Source organism: Nerophis lumbriciformis, linkage group LG24 (assembly GCF_033978685.3).
Source record: "Nerophis lumbriciformis linkage group LG24, RoL_Nlum_v2.1, whole genome shotgun sequence".
In the NCBI taxonomy this organism is placed as follows: Eukaryota; Metazoa; Chordata; class Actinopteri; order Syngnathiformes; family Syngnathidae; genus Nerophis; species Nerophis lumbriciformis.
In genome coordinates, this window is record NC_084571.2 from 36,256,335 (window position 1) to 36,280,000 (window position 23,666).

Here is a 23,666-nt window from a genome sequence, read left to right on the forward strand (position 1 = left end):
AATTTCTGCTAGTCCTGATGTGTGTGTTCAGTTCGGTGAGTTTTGAAGCATGTTAAGGGGGTCAAATTACAGCTCAAAGAGGCAAAAGTGACTGTTTTTAGTAAATTTTTGTCTTGAAGGGGGAATTGCCAACTTCCTGTTGATTTTTGCCCGAGGAAATTAATTAATGAAAAGTAGGGCTAAGTGAACCCTACGTAGAGGTTTTTGTTTCATGTCTCTACAACATTCGTACTGGGAGTTATAAGCAGTTTTCTTTCTAGGGGGCGCTAGAGCGCAATTTTGAGTTTTGGGGCTCGTTTTTTTTATTAAAAGACAATTTTCGCAGGTCCTGATGTGTGGGTCAAATATGGTGAGTTTTGAAGCATGTTAAGTGGGTCAAATTAGTGCTCAAAGAGGCGGCGGAATAATAATAAAACCTTAGAAAAACAATAGGTCCTTATGTCCCATTGTAAAAGGACTCCCGTTGGGATTCCTTTTACAATGGGCCATGCGGGCCCTAATAAATTAATAATAATAAAATTATGATGAGATTACTCCTGGAAGAAACACTTATTTTGGGTTATGGAATATTGTGGGATTTGTTGCATTATGATCTTAAAACAAACAAACTGACTTTAAATATGTAATACATTCACTATATGTACATCTTTATTTGCACAGCTTGGATAAAATGCATTGAGGATTCCTGTTGACTATTTTAAAGTATATTGCAATGATTAATTCATGATCATCCCAGTCCTTAAAGGCACCGTTCATTTGGCCCTGGCCGAAGGTACCAAAAACGGGGAAAAATATTTTCATAATTAGATTAAAATGGCTGAAAAGTAATCCTCTTAAATGAGGAAAAAAAGGCACTTAATGCAGTGGTCGCAAGCAGCAACACCACGTGATGACGATGCATCTTGAGGCGTGTACGTGTTGAAATACATGCACAGTGACATTGTACCCCGAGAGGGACAAGCGGTAGCAAAATGCATAGGTGTGAAACCAGTTGGCATGGATGGATGCACTTATAGTATGCCATATTACTTCATATTTCACATTCACGACGCGGAATAATAAACAATAATTCTAAAAATATAGATACTACTATTCACGCTAAAGAGTAATAACAAACCACAAACTGACGGAAGTTTACTAAAAAAAAGTATGGAGTCGCTTGGCTCTGTTTATCCCTCACGAACTTTGACCTCGATAACTTGGACATGCGCAGAAGACAACTTCGAAATGCTCCGTCATTCACATCGTACGAATGACCTCCTAACTTGTGTTTTAACTCAACATTTAATTCATGTTGTAACTTCAGAATATGTCAAACTAAATGTGATTATTTAAAAAAAAAAAAAATCGGTCCAAAACGAAGGTTTTTTTGTTTTTTATATATTTTTTAATTGAACAACAAACATACATTTTTAATTCACTCAACAGTCAAGGCACTTTCAACAACAAGGAAAAACAAAACAAAAGCACATGCAGATAGAATATTAAATATTAATAAATAATGATAATAAAAAAATACAATTTAAAAAATACACTTTAAATGTTCTTAACGAAGATATGAATTTAAGGGCTTTTGTACTCTTAATCATTCTCCAAGGTTTGACTGATAATTGTAAACCATTAAGCCAATTAGAAAATGTAGGCCATATTTTCATAACTCGACATTTATGTAGAAAAAAAAATGTTGCCTGGAGCATAATAATGTTGACAAACATTTCTATGTTACAGTTGTTTACAAATATACCAAATTTGATCTCTTCTATAGACCTAAAACGAACGTTAACATTACTGTTGTGACAATCTTTATATATATATATATATGTGTATATATATATATATATGTGTGTGTGTATATATATATATATATATATATATATATATATATATATATATATATATATAAAAATATGTATATATATATATGTATATACATGTATATATTTATGTATATGTATATATATATATATATATGGATATATATGTATATATGTATATATATATATATATATATATATATATACATATATATACTCCGGCTTCCTCCCACTTCCAAAGACATGCACCTGGGGATAAGTTGATTGGCAACACTAAATTGGCCCTACTGCGTGGATGTGAGTGTGAATGTTGTCTGTCTATCTGTGTTGGCCCTGCGATGAGGTGGCGACTTGTCCAGGGTGTACCCCGCCTTCCGCCCGATTGTAGCTGAAATAGGCTCCAGCGCCCCCCGCGACCCCAAAGGGAATAAGCGGTAGAAAATGGATGGATGGATGTATATATACATATATATGTATATATATATATATATATATATATATATATATATATACATATATATGTATATATATATATTTATATGTATATGTATATATATATATGTATATATTTATGTATATGTATATATATGTGTATATATATATATGGATATATATATATATATATATGGATATATATATATATATATGTATATATTTATGTATATGTATATATGTGTATATATATGTATATATATATATATATATATATATATGGATATATATATGTATATATATGTATGTGTGGGAAAAAAAATCACAAGACTATTTCATCTCATATATGTATATATATGTGTATATATACATATATATGTATGTATATATATATATATGTATATATACATGTATGTACATCTATATGTATATATGTATATCTATATGTATATATATATATGTATATATATATATATATATATACATATATATATATACATATATATATATATATATATATATATGTATGTATATATATATATATATATATATATATATATATATATATATATATATATATATATATATATATATATATGTATATATATATATATATATATAAAACCTTTACTTACAACGAGCAACATTTACACACAATCAAGAAATAATAACAAACAAAACAAATACAGAAACAGTACAAAACAGCGCCAGGGGGTTGTAAACTTAATAAAGTAACTCAAATATATATATATATATATATATATATATATGTATGTATGTATATATAAACCTTTACTTATAATAAGCAACATTTACACACAATCAAGAAATAATAACAAACAAAACAAGTACAGAAACAGCGCCAAGGGGTTGTAAACTCAAAAAAGTAACTCCAATAGAATGCAATATAAAATATATATATATATATATATATATATATATATAAGTACAATGTAAATTCCGTGAATAATCCACATTTGGAACCCAGCATCATAGTTGTGATAATCCCCCGCAGTGAAAACACCTGTGGGCAGCGTCGTTCACCGCCCCGGAAGTCCCGCCCCCCTCTCGCTTTCCTCCCTACTCCAGCTCCCTTTCTATTGGCTGCCGGCTTGAGTGACGTCGCCGGCGTGCACCTGGGAGCCCGTCATCTGCGGGGCTCGACGCTAAACCCTCTTCACGCACACACACACACACACACGGAGGACCGACAACCGACAAACCGACACAGATATGCGGACGAACGAGGGGAGAACCGGGGGAATTGTCCGCTTCGACGTCGCCACGCGGTGCCTCGGCCCACCGTGAGCAGCTTTTTTTTCCGCGACTGCTCGGAGGTCGGAGAGCGGGATTGTAATCCCTTCCGTGTTCCCTTCACGTCATCCGGGACTCGACTGGAAAATGATTGTTTAGACATTTTTTTTTGTTTGTTTTTTTTGCTACCTCTGCTTTTTTCTATTTCGCCCCGCCATGGTGGACTCCAATAAGAAGACTTTTGTGGTGGCCGATATCAAGCCGTTGGATTTGTACGACTGCACTAAGGCGAAAATATGCTCCAGTGTCGGCTGGTTGTTGGCGAAGTGGTACGGCGGTGCAGGTAGGTTGACAGGCCCGGGAAGCCATGCTGTTAGCCGCATTGTGTCTGTGTTGGGCTTCTCTACAATAATAATAATAATAATAACTGGGATTTATATAGCGCTTTTCTAAGTACCCAAAGTCGCTTTACATGTAGAAGCCTGCTTAAGGCTGCTGTGGCTGGAAACTCTGCACATAAACATCCATCCATCCATCTTCTTCCGCTTATCCGAGGTCGGGTCGCGGGGGCAGCAGCCTAAGCAGTAGGGCTGCGAATCTTTGGGTGTCCCACGATTCAATTCAATATCGATTCTTGGAGTCACGATTCGATTATTTCATTTATTTATTAATTTCAGGCAATAACATAAGTACAATTTTTTATTTATTTATTTTTATTGTTTTTATTTTTTATTTTTTGTGTGCTGTCCAGAGGTGGGTAGAGTAGCCAGAAATTGTACTCAAGTAAGAGTACTGTTACTTTAGAGATGTATTACTCAAGTAAAAGTAAGGAGTAGTCACCCAAATATTTACTTGAGTAAAAGTAAAAAGTATGTTGTGAAAAAGCTACTCAAGTACTGAGTAACTGATGAGTAACATACACACACATATCATATATATATATATATATATATATATATATATATATATATATATATATCCATCCATCCATCCATCTTCTTCCGCTTATCCGAGGTCGGGTCGCGGGGGCAGCAGCCTAAGCAGTAGGGCTGCGAATCTTTGGGTGTCCCACGATTCAATTCAATATCGATTCTTGGAGTCACGATTCGATTATTTCATTTATTTATTAATTTCAGGCAATAACATAAGTACAATTTTTTATTTTTTATTTATTTATTTATTTATTTTTAATTTTTTTTTTTTGTGTGTCCTGTCCAGAGGTGGGTAGAGTAGCCAGAAATTGTACTCAAGTAAGAGTACTGTTACTTTAGAGATGTATTACTCAAGTAAAAGTAAGGAGTAGTCACCCAAATATTTACTTGAGTAAAAGTAAAAAGTATGTTGTGAAAAAGCTACTCAAGTACTGAGTAACTGATGAGTAACATACACACACATATCATATATATATATATATATATATATATATATATATATATATATATATATATCCATCCATCCATCCATCTTCTTCCGCTTATCCGAGGTCGGGTCGCGGGGGCAGCAGCCTAAGCAGTAGGGCTGCGAATCTTTGGGTGTCCCACGATTCAATTCAATATCGATTCTTGGAGTCACGATTCGATTATTTCATTTATTTATTAATTTCAGGCAATAACATAAGTACAATTTTTTTATTTATTTATTTATTTATTTTTTTATTTATTTTTTTTGTGTCCTGTCCAGAGGTGGGTAGAGTAGCCAGAAATTGTACTCAAGTAAGAGTACTGTTACTTTAGAGATGTATTACTCAAGTAAAAGTAAGGAGTAGTCACCCAAATATTTACTTGAGTAAAAGTAAAAAGTATGTTGTGAAAAAGCTACTCAAGTACTGAGTAACTGATGAGTAACATACACACACATATCATATATATATATATATATATATATATATATATATATATATATATATATCCATCCATCCATCCATCTTCTTCCGCTTATCTGAGGTCGGGTCGCGGGGGCAGCAGCCTAAGCAGTAGGGCTGCGAATCTTTGGGTGTCCCACGATTCAATTCAATATCGATTCTTGGAGTCACGATTCGATTATTTCATTTATTTATTAATTTCAGGCAATAACATAAGTACAATTTTTTTTTTTTTTTTTTTTTTTGTATTTATTTTTTTGTGTCCTGTCCAGAGGTGGGTAGAGTAGCCAGAAATTGTACTCAAGTAAGAGTACTGTTACTTTAGAGATTTATTACTCAAGTAAAAGTAAGGAGTAGTCACCCAAATATTTACTTGAGTAAAAGTAAAAAGTATGTTGTGAAAAAGCTACTCAAGTACTGAGTAACTGATGAGTAACATATACACATATATATATATATATATATATATATATATATATATATATATATATATATATATCCATCCATCCATCCATCCATCCATCTTCTTCCGCTTATCCGAGGTCGGGTCGCGGGGGCAGCAGCCTAAGCAGTAGGGCTGCGAATCTTTGGGTGTCCCACGATTCAATTCATTATCGATTCTTGGAGTCACGATTCGATTATTTCATTTATTTATTAATTTCAGGCAATAACATAAGTACAATTTTTATTTATTTATTTATTTATTTTTAATTTTTTTTTCTTCTGTGTCCTGTCCAGAGGTGGGTAGAGTAGCCAGAAATTGTACTCAAGTAAGAGTACTGTTACTTTAGAGATGTATTACTCAAGTAAAAGTAAGGAGTAGTCACCCAAATATTTACTTGAGTAAAAGTAAAAAGTATGTTGTGAAAAAGCTACTCAAGTACTGAGTAACTGATGAGTAATATACACACACATATCATATATATATATATATATATATATATATCCATCCATCCATCCATCCATCTTCTTCCGCTTATCCGAGGTCGGGTCGCGGGGGCAGCAGCCTAAGCAGTAGGGCTGCGAATCTTTGGGTGTCCCACGATTCAATTCAATATCGATTCTTGGAGTCACGATTCGATTATTTCATTTATTTATTAATTTCAGGCAATAACATAAGTACATTTTTTATTTATTTATTTTTATTTATTTTTTTTTTGTATTTTTTTTTTTGTGTGTCCTGTCCAGAGGTGGGTAGAGTAGCCAGAAATTGTACTCAAGTAAGAGTACTGTTACTTTAGAGATGTATTACTCAAGTAAAAGTAAGGAGTAGTCACCCAAATATTTACTTGAGTAAAAGTAAAAAGTATGTTGTGAAAAAGCTACTCAAGTACTGAGTAACTGATGAGTAACATATACACACACATATATATATATATATATATATATATATATATATATATATATATATATATGTATGTATGTATGTATGTATGTATGTATGTATGTATGTATGTATGTATGTATGTATGTATGTATGTATGTATGTATGTATGTATGTATGTATGTATGTATGTATGTGTGTGTAGGAAAAAAATCACAAGACTATTTCATCTCTACAGGCCTGTTTCATGAGGGGGGGTACCCTCAATCGTCAGGAGATTTTAATGGGAGCATTCGCATACCATGGTTTATATAGGGCACAGAGTGGGTGGGTACAGGCTGGCCTAGGGGCGTGGTGATTGGCTCATGTGTTACCTAGGAGGTGTTTCCGTCTGTGGCGGCATGTTGTTACAATTTCGCTGCGCTTGTTGAGGGATGACAGGTCTGGACGGTAGATAATAAACAGTTTCTCTTTCAAGCATAGGTTGCATCTTTTATTACCCCTATTGTAAGGTGTGCTGGATGCAAGAATTTGCCATGTTATTGAATATTCAACATTATTGTCTTTGAGGTCCCAAATGTGTTTGCTGAGTTCTGTGGTATTTCGCAGGTTTTTGTTCCTGAAAGAAGCCTTGTGGTTGTTCCATCTGGTTTTGAATTCACCCTCGGTTAATCCTACATATGTGTCGGATGTGTTAATGTCCTTGCGTATTACCTTAGATTGGTAGACAACTGATGTTTGTAAGCATCCCCCGTTGAGGGGGCAATCAGGTTTCTTTCGACAGTTACATGCTTTGTTGGTTTTGGAGTCGTTCTGACTGGGGGTCGACGGCTCATTTGCAATTGTTTTGTTGTGGTTTGAGATGATTTGTCGTATATTGTTCATGCAGCTGTAGCTCAACTTGATGTTGTTCTTGTTGAATACTTTTCTTAGGTTGTTGTCTTTGGGAAAGTGTTTGTCAATCAGGTTGAGGAATTTGTGTCCAATGTTCGTTGAGACGTTTTTGCTGTATGGGGGGTTGTACCAGATGATGCCGTTTCGTTTTCTGTTCTTTTTTGGCTGGTTTCCTGACGTGGGTTCATAGGTGAGGGTGAAATTGTATCCGCTTACAATTTCACCCTCACCTATGAACCCACGCTAGGAAACCAGCCAAAAAAGAACAGAAAACTGACGTGGGTTCATAGGTGAGGGTGAAATTGTATCCGCTTACAATTTCACCCTCACCTATGAACCCACGCTAGGAAACCAGCCAAAAAAGAACAGAAAACGAAACGGCATCATCTGGTACAACCCCCCATACAGCAAAACCGTCTCAACGAACATTGGACACAAATTCCTCAACCTGATTGACAAACACTTTCCCAAAGACAACAACCTAAGAAAAGTATTCAACAAGAACAACATCAAATTGAGCTACAGCTGCATGAACAATATACGACAAATCATCTCAAACCACAACAAAACAATTGCAAATGAGCCGTCGACCCCCAGTCAGAACGACTCCAAAACCAACAAAGCATGTAACTGTCGAAAGAAACCTGATTGCCCCCTCAACGGGGGATGCTTACAAACATCAGTTGTCTACCAATCTAAGGTAACACGCAAGGACATTAACACATCCGACACATATGTAGGATTAACCGAGGGTGAATTCAAAACCAGATGGAACAACCACAAGGCTTCTTTCAGGAACAAAAACCTGCGGAATACCACAGAACTCAGCAAACACATTTGGGACCTCAAAGACAATAATGTTGAATATTCAATAACATGGCAAATTCTTGCATCCAGCACACCTTACAATAGTGGTAATAAAAGATGCAACCTATGCTTGAAAGAGAAACTGTTTATTATCTACCGTCCAGACCTGTCATCCCTCAACAAGCGCAGCGAAATTGTAACAACATGCCGCCATAGACGGAAACACCTCCTAGGTAACACATGAACCAATCACCACGCCCCTAGGCCAGCCTGTACCCACCCACTCTGTGCCCTATATAAACCATGGTATGCGAATGCTCCCATTAAAATCTCCTGACGATTGAGGGTACCCCCCTCATGAAACAGGCCTGTAGAGATGAAATAGTCTTGTGATTTTTTTTCCCCACACATACATATATTGCGCTCTACTACGGTATCGAGCACTATTTTTTGGATAACCTTATTAAGACATATATATATATATATATATATATATATATATATATATATATATATATATATATATACAGTATATAATACATATTTATTTATTTTGCCGTTTTTGTTTACACGTTAAAGGTGTTTTAATGAATATACATGCATGTTTAACACATATAGATTCCTTTCTTTCATGAAAACAAGAATATAAGTTGGTGTATTACCTGTATCTGATGACTTGCATTGATTGTAATCAGACCGTAGTGATGATAATTATCGTCCACGTTTTCAAATGGAGGAGAAAAAAAGTTCCTCCTTTCTGTCTAATACCACATGAAAGTGGTTGGTTTTTGGCTTCTTATTTGTCCAGCTTCCATATTCGTTTTTATACACTTTACAAGAAATACATTGGCGGCAAACTCCGTAGCTTGCTAGCTTGTTTGTGCTGGCTTTCGGAGACTCTTATTTTGAAAGCGCACGCGCGATGGAGCGGCACTTTTATTGTGAAGACAGGACGGGATGAACGGTTGAAATAAAAAAGGGTCTTTTTTTCCTTCACACTTTTGATTGATTGATTGGAACTTTTATTAGTAGATTGCACAGTACAGTACATATTTCGTACGATTGACCACTAAATGGTAACACCCGAATACGTTTTTCAACTTGTTTAAGTCAGGTCATGTGACCCCTGGCTCTGTTTGATTGGTCCAACGTCACCAGTGACTGCATTTGTTGAAACGCAGGCACTATGAAGGTCTGTCTGACAGACCAAAACAAACAAAGCGTGCATTAACAGATCGATAAAAATTAGTAGCGAGTAGCGAGCTGAATGTAGATAAAAGTAGCGGAGTAAAAGTAGCGATTCTTCTCTATAAATATACTCAAGTAAAAGTAAAAGTACGTTGCATTAAAACTACTCTTAGAAGTACAATTTATCCCAAAAGTTACTCAAGTAGATGTAACGGAGTAAATGTAGCGCGTTACTACCCACCTCTGGTCCTGTCCAGCTTCTCAGGCAAATCATATAGTTGATGTAGATGCCCATGTCGGCTGTTCAGATTTACTTTACAAAAGAGAAGTGTAGGATACTTCTCTTGTTGCCTTATTTGTATTTGACTTTATTAAATGTATTTACATTATCATTCAGTGGAGCAGGAGGGGATAGAAAGAGAAAAAAAAAAGAAGACAGAGGGGGAAATTGTGGGGACAAGAGGGGGATTAGACAGAGAGACAAAAACAACAACAACAGCAAACAACAACAACAATAGAGCAACATCAGCAAATATGACATGTACAAATATGATGGTAAAAGTAATAGCAAATAAGCAGTTAGCGAAAAATAATACAGAAATGACAATGAGCATTATTACACTACAAATGGATCAATACAAATACCCAGGCCCGGCCCTAACCAATCTGGCGCCCTAGGCAAGATTTTAGGCGGCGCCCCCCCACATCGGCAGTGAAGTGTATATACTCACAAGAAACTGAATAGCTTTGTCTTTGACCTTTTTTTTTTTTTTTTTTTTACTTACAACTATACCTAATATATAAAGGGGTGGAAAAGTGACTATTACCTGCAGGGCAAACATTAGCTAACCAGAAGGCAATAACAATGTAAACAAAAAACACCTGCTTAAAAGATCTAATACAAATGTCCCTGAGGAATGTAAGGTGGGAGTACTGTAATTACCTAACGTTACATTATTATTTTCCATAACAATTTAGCCCCCTCCACAATATTAACCCGACGTTAAAACAGAACTAGCTATTTATTGATTAGCAATTGCCGAATCATGTAACATTAGCTTAATGCTAAAAAGCCAGCTACTATCACATTCTGTAACAGACAAATAATTTCATGTAGGCTAACGTTACCTACCTGCTACCTCTGTCTTTTCTCGTTTCTCCTCCTCTTCTTTTCTCTTTTTTCTTCCCTGGGCACCTGACAGTTTTGGCCGTTTTGACATCTTGTGTTGATTTTTTGATGTGGTGCGTCCAAAAAAAGTCATGATACGGGAAGGGAGGGGGCGCACCGTGCGGGGGCAGGGGGCGTAATGTTGTAACAAATAATATTTCTAATAAATAGGCTTTACTTTGCATTTTAATTAACGTGGGATTATTTTTTGTATTTAGAAATAATAGTACCAACTTTTTTTTTCTCCAACATTTGTGGCACTGGCGTGGCGCCCTCTGATGTACGGCGCCCTGAGCATTTGCCTATACGGCCTATGCCACGGGCCGGCCCTGCAAATACCAATAGAAATAGCCCTATTGATAATGAACAATACCAATAATTTACCTTTTATTATCAACAATACAGTTGTTTAAATGCAACAATACATATACGTAATGATAACTTGAGATACGAAAGAATGCAGAAAAATGGAGGGGGAGAAAGAGAAGCAACCTACATTAACCTTGTAGATTGTTATAGTCACAATAGGTTAAGCTTTGTCAGTGTGCCATGTGTTACACCCAGTTTACCCTAGGGCAACAACGTTAATATATGTTTGATGAAACGTAATTATGTGCATGAGTGTATGTATGCATAAGTACAAAATTGACAACACATAATATAAATTAATATAGTGCAAAAGGTAATGTACAGTATGTAATGCATGATTGTCCAGTTTTGCCTGAAAGGGAGTGGGAAGAAGATAACTTATTTAATCCCACCCCCAGTTCTCCATTCAGTGATTACCGTATTTCCTTGAATTGCCGCCGGGTATATATTATCCGCATGCCTCGTTTTACCGCCGGGTCAAACTCGTTTCGCAGAATAATTAGCATATGCCTCGTTTTACCGCCGGGTCAAACTCGTCACGTCACGAGTGACACTTCACCTTTCAAGGCATCGTTTTCCAAAATGGAGAAGGCTATTTTCAATCATTTAAAATCGCATAAAGGGAAGAAGATAAATCAATCAATCAATCAATGTTTATTTATATAGCCCTAAATCACAAGTGTCTCAAAGGGCTGCACAAGCCACAACGACATCCTCGGTACAAAGCCCACATAGGGGCAAGGAAAAACTCACCCCAGTGGGACGTCGATGTGAATGACTATGAGAAACCTTGGAGAGGACCGCATATGTGGGTAACCCCCCCCCCCCCCCCCTCTCTAGGGGAGACCGAAAGCAATGGATGTCGAGTAGGTCTGACATAATATTGTGAGAGTCCAGTCCATAGTGGATCCAACATAATAGTAAGAGTCCAGTCCATAGTGGGGCCAGCAGGACACCATCCCGAGCGGAGACGGGTCAGCAGCGCAGAGATGTTCCCAGCCAATGCACAGGCGAGCGGTCCACCCCGGGTCCCGACTCTGGACAGCCAGCACTTCATCCATGGCCACCGGACCTGTGCCCCCCCCCACCCTCCACAAGGAACAGGGGAGCAGAGGAGAAAAGAAAAGAAACGGCAGATCAACTGGTCTAACAGGGGGGCTATTTAAAGGCTAGAGTATACAAATGAGTTTTAAGATGGGACTTAAAAGAGCTATTCAGTAGGATTTAAGGTCCGAGCTATTGAATATGCTAAAAAGAACAGTAAAAATGTTTTGTTAATATAGCTGGGTGTGTCAAATATGAGTCATTAAATGACTCCCGCCTCATGGTGGTAGAGGGCGCTAGTGATCCCAGGGATCGTTCTTGCGACTACTCGGCTGCAGAAGAAGTGACAACAGTTTTCTAAACTGGACTTTCAATCGAAGCAGGAGGTAATAATTAAAGGAAGATCTCCATCGAGACAGAGAGACTTTTAAAATAAAACTGAAGAAAGATAAGGAAGAATTCTATAAACAAGTTGCTCTTGTTCAGAAGGAGCGGCGCATGGACTTCATTTATAAGTAAAGGTAAGACCATAATAAAACACATTTTATTACCGGTAAATGTGATTTTCATGATGGTATCCTTACATCACACTCAAATTTATAAGCGCAGGCCTAAATTTACCGCATGCCTTTGGTAAGCGCCGGAGTAAGGAGAGGTTTTAAATCAGTGACGTGCAGTCACTGGAGGCAGGTGAGGCCCCATGGAAAGAAAAAAAAAGGTAAAAAGAAAAATCTTTTATTAAATTGTTATATGTATCCAGTGATTATACTATAAAGTTATTTTCCATTTAACTTCACCAGTTTTAGATTATTTTTATTCAAAATCGCTGAATTTTCACATTTGCCGTTCAAATACTGAGAAGAGACGGTGCGGTGATCAGCAGCCAGTTGAGGCACGTCACTCAGTGCCTCAACATGGATTGCGCAATGACTCGGCTAACTGCTGGCCTGCTGTGCAGTGAGACTGTATTGCTATATGAACTATATTATACTTTTCCATAGTTTAGTTAGCTGAGGTATATAATGTACAGTGTATTTTGTCAACAACTGTATGTGTGTAACGTATTTCTTGTGCTGAGCGATCATAAAACGGCTGCAAATGACGCACTGGCTGAGGCTCCAGTAATCCCGCCTCCTGCACCCCCGCCGTAGAATTGTTATATCAACTAAAGCCCACACTTAAACTTTCCACGTGCAAGATTGAATCTATTTAAAAAAGTTATTTCATAAGAAGCCAAAAAGTGCAAAAACAATGTTGGTGTTGGAGGAGTTGTGAATGACTGCAGGGCCACAACATTAGGTACACCTGCAGACTGCAGGTGTATCTAATTCACAACTCCTCCAACACGAACATTATTGTTTTTTCACTTTTTGGCTTCTTATTAAATAACTTTTGTAACCTATTTTCATGGGCTTTCCTATTTGTGATGTTAAGTTCCTGTTATGCGCTGTTATACAGTATATGCCTCGAGCTCTTATTTTGAAGGCGCTAAGAGCAGAAGTGATGACATGGGGTGGAGCGGAAGTTTTTGAAAGAACGTAAATAAAGTGGTCCTCGTGTAAACTGGAGCCTCTGTGTTTGTTATTTTGTAGTTTCATACAGTATAGGCGACATTTATAAACCCTCGGTTACACTTTTTTAAATAGATTCAATCTTGCACATGGAAAGTTTAAGTGAGGGCTTTAGTTGTGGCGCATGGACTTAATTTATAAGTAAAGGTAAGACCATAATAACGTATTTTTTATTAAATGTGCTTTTTTGTGTGCTACAGTTTGTATGTGTAAAGTTAAAGTTAAGTTAAAGTACCAATGATTGTCACACACACACTAGGTGTAATGAAATGTGTCCTCTGCATTTGACCCATCCCCTTGATCACCCCCTGGGAGGTGAGGGGAGCAGTGGGCAGCAGCGGCGCCGCGCCCGGGAATCATTTTTGGTGATTTAACCCCCAATTCCAAGCCTTGATGCTGAGTGCCAAGCAGGGAAGAATGCTGGTATGAGCTTTTAAACATAACCCGTTAACTGCTGCCAATCAAATGGTGAATAAGATACTCTTTAGGGTTCATATGTTTGTAAATCTGACTGTGATGAAGTCAGTGCCTCACCAGCCATCAACCTCACCGCACGTCACTGTTTTAAATTAATTACCGCCCCAGCGCTAATTCAAGGAAATACGGTATTCACATGAGTTTCACTCTTACTTTGTTCAAGGATTCAATAATTATTACACTATAACAATAATTTGTATGAACAATATAGGAGTAATGAATATACCAACAATGGTAATAGACAACATAGTAATAATGGTAATAGACAACATAGCAACAACGGTAAGGAAACATTGAGCACATGTTAACACTTTGAGAAAGAGTACAACAGCAAGTCAATTTAAAAACCCTCATCTCTATATATGAACCAGACCCAATATAATAGTTTAAATGGATTAATAGTTTGGCATTGCTTGTGTTGCAAGTCCAGTTTGTTCCATAGTTTTACTCCGCATACAGACACACAAAAACCTTTACGAGTGGTTTGAGCTCCCGGCAATAAGAAATATCCAAAGCCTCTCAAGTTATGAGCCCGCACTTGTCTTATAAAAAAAAACGTTGTAGATTAGGCGGCAATAATTTGTTAAATGCTTTATATAACATTATTAATGTATTATGTTTAACAAGGTCATCAAATTTGAGCAACTTTGATTGCATAAACAGATTATGAGTAGGTTCTAAATCAGTGTTTTTCAACCACTGTGCCACGGCACACTCGTGTGGAAATTATGCAACTTCACCTAATTGGTCCCAAAAATATTTTTTTGCAAATCAATACAGTGTTTCCCACAGGGCAGGCATCTATTTGTGGTGGTGTGGTCGGGGTGTGGGGGGTGGCGGCGGCAGCGGTGATGACCAAGAAGAACGCGGAGTTGGAATATAATTACAACACTTTATGTACATATTTATATACAGATTTGAACAATTAGTTATTCACTGAAATATATTTATTAATTGTGGTTCTTACAAAAAATATATCTTATAAAATATAAAAGCTAAAATGTCTCTTAAAGCTCTGCCCCTTTAATTAGTGAATACTAAATAATTTAACTTTAGCCTACTACTACAACCATATTATTTACCAGCAACATGAAGTGAAGCAGAGGTGTCCTGCCACAGTCAGTCAACCTCCTCCTCCTCCTCCTGCTGCTGCTGAACAGGTCACACTGGAGCTAGTCGCTCTATGTTTTGTCGTGGTCCTCTCTATAAGGCACATAAGAATATAAATTAGGACCCTTTTCATGAGAAAAGTGCATTTCTGATCTGACCCTGCTTTATTTTTCAGTGTTTGCTGAGTCTCACCTGTTCCCTCCGCCCTAATTTTTCTACTTGCCCAACTTCTCAAATCTACTTGCCCCAATATTTTTACTTGTCCTGCCTAAGTAGTGCTCATGGCTTATATCTTACTAAAATTCTTCCCGTTGACTATTTACAACACTACACAGTATTTATTATTATTATCTATAATTACATTTAAATGGCATTGCATACATGTAAAATTAAATGCTATTTCACATTATTTGACCAGTAGCAGTTACACCCATCTGAACAGGTCAGCCACCTGTTTAAAGCCCGATCACAGTTGAAATCTTGAAATGAAGGGCCTTTAATGGCCAAAACATTAACCTGGACAACATTTTAACAGCTGGTTGGCTCAGATTTTATTCTTTTCATTGCATTCACATGCTGCAGTGGACAGTGGACATTTTAGCTTCATTATTAATGTAGTATCTGAAGCACCGTCTCCACGTGTGTTTATTGACAACAGGGTTATAACCTGGACACGTTAGCTCGTCGGTATGAAAACAGGTGATTGTTATTACGTGCGTCTGCCCCGGACCCCGAGTCAAACAGCGGCGGTGTTAATGAAGCAGCGTCAGGCTGCTCACCGTCAGTGAAACGCTCGGTGAAATCGCAGATTAACGTTAAATATATGACGAGCCGCGAGCGATGCAGCTATAACCTATCTACCTATAACCTATATTACCCTCGTATTTTGATCCCGTCCGTCTTCGTCTTCGTCTTAGTCTTCTTCGTCTTTGTCTTTGTCTTCGTCTTCTTCTTCTTCTGGCCCATTAAGTGCTATTGGCGGAGTTGCAATGCATAGTAGGCTACCGCCACCTACTGCACCGGAGTTGTAACTACAAGGTACATTCACAGACAGAGTCCCATTGCTTTTGTGAGCGGTCGAGCGAGTCAAAAGCCGAAAAATCCATTTGTGGCGGACGTAATTCTTTCGTGGCGGGCCGCCACAAATAAATGAATGTGTGGGAAACACTGCAATAATCATAATAATGTGCTGTGTAGAGCTTGACAGGGTAACCATGTAATACTCCATATCAGTGTATGGCAGCAGGTAGTTCATTGCTTTGTAGAAGTCTGAACGCGTCAAGGATGGTTTGTCGTGATCCCAATAGGCAGAGCACAGCGGGAGACAGCGTGCAGGTAAAAAGGTATGTAACGCTTAAACCAAAAATCAACAAAAGGCAAGTCCCGCTAGGAAAAGGCACTGAAGCAAGCATAGGGATGGCTATGTAAAACTGAACTGGCTACAAAGTCAACAAGAACGGAATGCTGGACGACAGCAAAAACTTACAGCGTGTGGAGCAAAGACGGCGTCCACAAAGCACATCCCGTACATGACATGATCAATCAACAATGTCCCCTCAAAGAAGGATAGCGTACGCACAACTTAAATAGTCTTGATTGCGAAAACAAAGCAGGGGCGGGCAGTAGCGCTCAAAGGAAGGCGTGAAGCTGCTACAGGAGAACACCAACAAAACAGGAAGGGTCACCAAAGTAACAGCGCAAGACAGGAACTAAAGCAATACACACAGGAAACAACAACAAACTCAAAATAAGGCACGAGAACCTGGTGGAGTTAAAAAAAAATTTTTTAAATCGATTTTTGAAAAATGAGAATCGATACTGAATCGTACAACGTGAGAATGGTGATTTGAATTCGAATCGATTGGTGAATGAGAGGTGGTGGTCGGAGGGGCCGTAGGCGCGAACTGGCGGCCACGCTGTGGCTACGAAAGCAGCTTACCACCACCAGGTGTGAATGAATGATGGGTTCTCACTCCTCTGTGAAGCGCTTTGTTAAAAGTTCAAGTTAAAGTACCAATGATTGTCACACACACACTAGGTGTGGCGAAATTATTCTCTGCATTTGACCCATCACCCTTGATCACCCCCCTGGGAGGTGAGGGGAGCAGTGAGCAGCAGCGGTGGCCGCGCCCGGGAATCATTTTTGGTGACTTAACCCCCAATTCCAACCCTTGATGCTGAGTGCCAAGCAGGGAGGTAATGGCTCCCATTTTTATAGTCTTTAATATGACTTGGCCGGGGTTTGAACTCGCGACCTACCGATCTCAAGTGTGTCTTTTAGTGTCGAGAAAAGCGCTATATAAATCTAATCTATTATTATTATTAGGGACCGCAATGTCCCTTTGGGACAGAGGACCCTATTGTAATTGTAAGGTTTTATTATTATTATACCGGCCACCTCTTTGAGCTGTAATTTGACCCCCTTAACATGCTTCAAAACTCACCAAATTGGACACACACATCAGGACTGGCGAAAGTTGCCATCTAATAAAAAACCCAAACCCCAAAACTCAAAATTGCGCCCTAGCGCCCCCTAGGAAAAAACAGACAAAACTGCCTATAACTTCCAGTAGGAATGTCAAAGAGACATGAAACAAAAACTTCTATGTAGGTCTCACTTAGACCTAGATTTCATACACTGACATTCTTCAGCAAAAATCAACAGGAAGTTGGCAATTTGCCCTTCAAAACAAAAGTTTTGGATAAACGGTCACTTTTGCCTCTTTGAGCTGTAATTTGACCCCCTCAACATGCTTCAAAACTCACCAAATTGGACACACACATCGGGACTGGCGAAAGTTGCCATCTAATAAAAAAACCAAACCCCAAAACTCAAATTTGCGCTCTAGCGCCCCCTAGGAAAAAACACAGACAAAACTGCCTATAACTTCCAGTAGGAATGTCATAGAGACATGAAACAAAAACTTCAATGTAGGTCTCACTTAGACCTAGATTTCATACACTGACATTCTTCAGCAAAAATCAACAGGAAGTTGGCAATTTGCCCTTCAAAACAAAAGTTTTGTATAAACGGTCACTTTTGCCTCTTTGAGCTGTAATTTGACCCCCTTAACATGCTTCAAATCTCACCAAACTGGACACACACATCAGGACTGGCGAATATTGCAACCTAATAAAAAAACCAAACCCAAAAACAAACTCAAAATTGCGCTCTAGCGCCCCCTAGGAAGAAAACACAGACAAAACTGCTCCGAGGAAGAAAACACAGACAAAACTGCCTGTAACTTCCAGTAGGAATGTCGTCGAGACATAAAACAGAAACCTCCTATGTAGGTCTTACTTAGACCTACATTTCATAAATTGACAACCCCCAGCAAAAATCTACAGAAAGTTTGCAATTCCCCCTTCAAAAAAAAAGTTTTGTAAAAACCAATCACCTTTTTTCAAACATTATCTCCTCTGAGCTCGTTTGTCGTGTCTGCTTCAAACTAGCACAGGAGAGAGATTGAACCCTTCTGATTAAAGGTTGACGAAAGAGTTTCAATTACTGCTCCGGTTTGGATTTTATGCGCCGTCAAAGTCGGTCCCGTCCATCGCTGCTAGCAGCTTTAATTATTATTATTATTATTGTAAGGTTATCCAGGGTAAATTCCACCTAACCTTATCCGTGTCCACACACAACAACAATGCCACCGTTTAAGATCACCTCCGTCCGCCGGCGCAACGCGACCTAGTACGCACGCGCGGAAAATGCGCACATCATAGTCACCTTCGGTTTTGCTTTGTGTGCAAGTTCTTAAATGTAACTTATCTGAACAATATCCAGTGTTGTGGTATTTCAATGAACTGGAATCCAGTGCGCTGTGGGGCCCTATTGTAGTGAATCACACCTGAGACATCGTAAATTAAAACCTCTAAAGGCTTAGTAGCCACATGCCTGGACACACTGGACAGCACCTTTTAGCTCTTATTTCCAAAATTGTGTACACTACTGAATTGGGGTCTTATGGCCACTTATGTGGACACTTACACTGCCATCTGGTGGTGTCAGAAGAGTATAACATACAAAAACTCTTAATTACCGATTCCGATATCAACCGATGCTGATGTATACAGTCGTGGAATGAACACATTATTATGCCTAATTTTGTTGTGATGCCCTGCTGGATGCATTAAACAATGTAACAAGGTTTTCCAAAATAAATCAACTCAAATTATGGGAAAAAAAATGCCAACATGGCTCTGCCATATTTATTGTTGAAGTCACAAAGTGCATTATTTTTTTTTAACATGCCTCAAAACAGCAGCTTGGAATTTTGGGGACATGCTCTCCCTGAGAGAGCATGAGGAGGTTGAGGTGGGTGGGGTTGAGGCGTGTATATTGTAGCGTCCCGGAAGAGTTAGTGCTGGAAGGGGTTCTGGGTATTTGTTCTGTTGTGTTACGGTGCGGATGTTCTCCCGAAATGTGTTTGTCATTCTTGTTTGGTGTGGGTTCACAGTGTGGCGCATATTTGTAACAGTGTTAAAGTTGTTTTATACGGCCACCCTCAGTGTGACCTGTATGGCTGTTGACCAAGTATGCGGGCCATACGTTTGACACCCCTGACATAGAGGCAGAGCTTGCTGTCTTTGTGCAATGCACACACTCTGACATGCGTCCATTCACGAGCTGCTCACCTTGTTTTTGTGGAGGAAACAAGCCTCTCTTTTACTATTATTAGTAGCCTTCAGAACCAGTTTATTATAATGCTTTTGACATTGGGTGTGGATCCTTTGCTGTGCTATCAGTGACGACAGGCCCTGGAACACTTCTGACATACTCTAGCAAGACTTAATCACAGTGACTGCAGGGTTTCACTCTTATTTGTGGAAAAGATAAGTGGTGTTTTTTCTGGGCTATTTCAAGTTAGGATAAGTTGAGAATCGGATCAAATTGTACACAAATATGTTCTGTTTTTACAACTAATTGCATTTCGTTGATTATTAACTCAAAATTCATCGCAGACATCATTTTTATCATTTAAGTGTACCCCTAGACCAGGGCTGCTCACACTTTTTCTGCAGGCGAGCTACTTTTCAATTGATCAAGTCGTGGGGATCTACCTCATTCATATATATAATTTACATTTACTTATTTATGAAATATATGTTTTTGTTAACAAGTTAAAGGGGTTTAAAGATAATGCAAGCATGTTTAACACATATAGTTAATATTGTTAAAAAATTAAAGGTGTTTAATGATAATACAAGCATGTTTAATACATATAGTTAATATTGTTAACAAGTTAAAGGTGTTTAATGATAATACAAGCATGTTTAACACATACCGTATTTTCCGCACCATAAGGCGCCCTGGGTTAAAAGCCGCGCCTTCAATGAACGGCATATTTCAAAACTTTGTCCACCTATAAGCCGCCCCGTGTTGTAAGCCGCATCTAACTGCGCTAAAGGAATGTCAAAAAAACAGTCAGATAGGTCAGTCAAACTTTAATGATATATATTAAAAACCAGCGTTCTAACAACTCTGTTCACTCCCAAAATGTACGCAAATGTGCAATCACAAACATACGTATATCAACATGGACAGAGCTGCGTGAAAAAAGCCACCCGGCCTCTTCGCGTAAACTTAAACTTACCTTAACCACTCGCTCATCTTTTCTTCATCCATCCCTTCGAGTTAGCTTTTATGATGACGCCGGCTGGAAAGGTCTCTTTTGGCAAGGTCTTCCTTTTGAATATCACCATGGGTGGAAGTTTCTGGCCATTAGCATGGCAAGCTAGAACCACAGTGAAGGATGACTTCTCATTCCCTGTGGTGCGAATATTCACCGTACGTGCTCCCGTTGTATCCAGTGCGGTTCACAGGAATATCAGTTGCTGTGAAATAGTACCGGTAATCCGTGTGCGGATGGAGAGATTGCGTCTTTTCATGAACCGGATCCCTGACGCTTAGTAGGAGCCATTTTGTGGTCTTTACAGATGTAAACACACAAAGGAAATGAAACGTACGGTGATATCCGCGCACTTTTTCTTCTTCTACGCGGGCGGGTGGTTGCTTACAGTAGAAGAAGAAGCGCTTCCTGTTCTATGGGGGCGGGTGCTTACCTTGGCGGTTGCTTGCGTAGAAGAAGAAGCGCTTCCTGTTCTACCGGGAAAAAAGATGGCGGCTGTTTACCGAAGTTGCGAGATCGAAACTTTATGAAAATGAATCGTAATATTAATCCATATATAAAGCGCACCGGGTTAAAAGCCGCACTGTCAGCTTTTGAGTAAATTTGTGGTTTTTAGGTGCGGCTAATAGTGCGGAAAATACGGTAGTTAATATTGTTAAAAAATTAAAGGTGTTTAATGATAATACAAGAATGTTTAATGCATATAGTTAATATTGTTAACAAGTTAAAAGTGTTTAAAGATAATACAAGCATGTTTAACACATACAGATTCCTTTCTTTCATGAAGACAAGAATATAAGTTGGTGTATTACCTGATTCTGATGACTTGCATTGATTGGAATCAGACAGTGGTGCTGATAAGGTCCGCATTTTCGAATGGAGGAGAAAAAAAGTCCTCCTTTCTGTCCAATACCACGTGAAAGTGGTTGGTTTTTGGCATCTTATTTGTCCAGCTTCCGTACTCCTTTGTATACACTTTGCAAGAAATACATTGTCGGCAAACTCCGTAGCTTGCTAGCTTGTGCACGCCAGCTTTCTGAGACTCTTATTTTGGTAGCGCAACTGTGCAGTCGGTCTTTGGAGTTTTGACGACAGGTACGGCGCCAGAGTCTGTTGAAATAAAGTGTTTCTCGCCTTCCAGTCGGTAATTTTAATGAGCTGGCAGCAGCCAGCGTCATCTCAGAAGACCCTCGGGTGCCGTGAATGTCAATCAAGTGACGAAAGTGACGTCATAGTGAAGATTTATGATCGCTCATTTTTAGGATTATTTTTTTAATGCCTGGCTGGTGATCGACTGACACACCCTCCGAGATCGACCGGTAGCTCGCGATCGATGTAATGAGCACCCCTGCCCTAGACAAATATTTTTCCAGTTTTTATACCATGACTGAATACATTTTTCTTCAATTAAATGTTTTTAAACAGTTTTTTTTTTTAAACAGCTCGACCCAAAAAGGACAAATAAGCTTTTAATAACAATATAAAAAAATGACATGTTTAGTGTCTTGCCAGATTTTATAGCAATACATAATTTGTGTTCCTGCTGTAGGAGCACTTGCATTCAAAGGAGGAGTTACACTTCCATGTTTAGATACTATTTTTTTGCATTAAAAACACAATGTGGATTGTTATGATCATGGTTTGTCAATGTCTGGTAATGTAAAATGGGATATTTCTACCTGAATAATTGCTTCTGATATTCTGTACATTAGTGCATTAGTTTCGCTCTTATTTGTGGAAAAGACAACTGTTGTTTTTCTGGGCTATTTCAAGTTAGGATAAGTTGAGAATTGGATCAAATTGTACACAAATATGTTCTGTTTTTACAACTAATTGCATTTCGTTGATTATTAACTCAAAATTCATCGCAGACATCATTCTTATCATTTAAGTGTACCCCTAGACAAATATTTTTCCAGTTTTTATACCATGACTGAATACATTTTTCTTCAATAAATGTTTTTAAACAGTTTTTTTTTAAACAGCTCGACCCGAAAAGGACAAACAAGCTTTTAATAACAATATAAAAAATGACATGTTTAGTGTCTTGCCAGATTTTGTAGCAATACATAATTTGTGTTCCTGCTGTAGGAGCACTTGCATTCAGAGGAGGAGTTACACTTCCATGTTTAGATACTATTTTTTTGCATTAAAAACACAATGTGGATTGTTATGATCATGGTTTGTCAATGTCTGGTAATGTAAAATGGGATATTTCTACCTGAATAATTGCTTCTGATATTCTGTACATTAGTGCATTAGTTTCGCTCTTATTTGTGGAAAAGACAACTGTTGTTTTTCTGGGCTATTTCAAGTTAGGATAAGTAGAGAATTGGATCAAATTGTACACAAATATGTTCAGTTTTTACAACTAATTGCATTTCGTTGATTATTAACTCAAAATTCACCGCAGACATCATTTTTATCATTTAAGTGTACCCCTAGACAAATATTTTTCCAGTTTTTATACCATGACTGAATATATTTTTCTTCAATTAAATATTTTTAAACAGGTTTTTTTAAACAGCTCGTCCCGAAAAGGACAAACAAGCTTTTAATAACAATATAAAAAAAATGACATGTTTAGTGTCTTGCCAGATTTTGTAGCAATACATAATTTGTGTTCCTGCTGTAGGAGCACTTGCATTCAAAGGAGGAGTTACACTTCCATGTTTAGATACTATTTTTTTGCATTAAAAACACAATGTGGATTGTTATGA

The 23,666-nt window shown here is 38.0% G+C and overlaps 1 protein-coding gene across 1 annotated transcript in view; it reads left to right on the forward strand.

The window, feature by feature from the left end:
- The first annotated feature begins 3,362 nt into the window (after positions 1–3,362).
- The window catches only part of camsap3 (calmodulin regulated spectrin-associated protein family, member 3), a 119,999-nt gene continuing 99,695 nt past the window's right edge, over positions 3,363–23,666 (forward strand). Inside the window, 1 exon segment of the mRNA XM_072916023.1 lies at positions 3,363–3,843. Coding sequence (XP_072772124.1) covers positions 3,717–3,843 — 127 coding nt within the window. The 5' untranslated portion in view covers positions 3,363–3,716.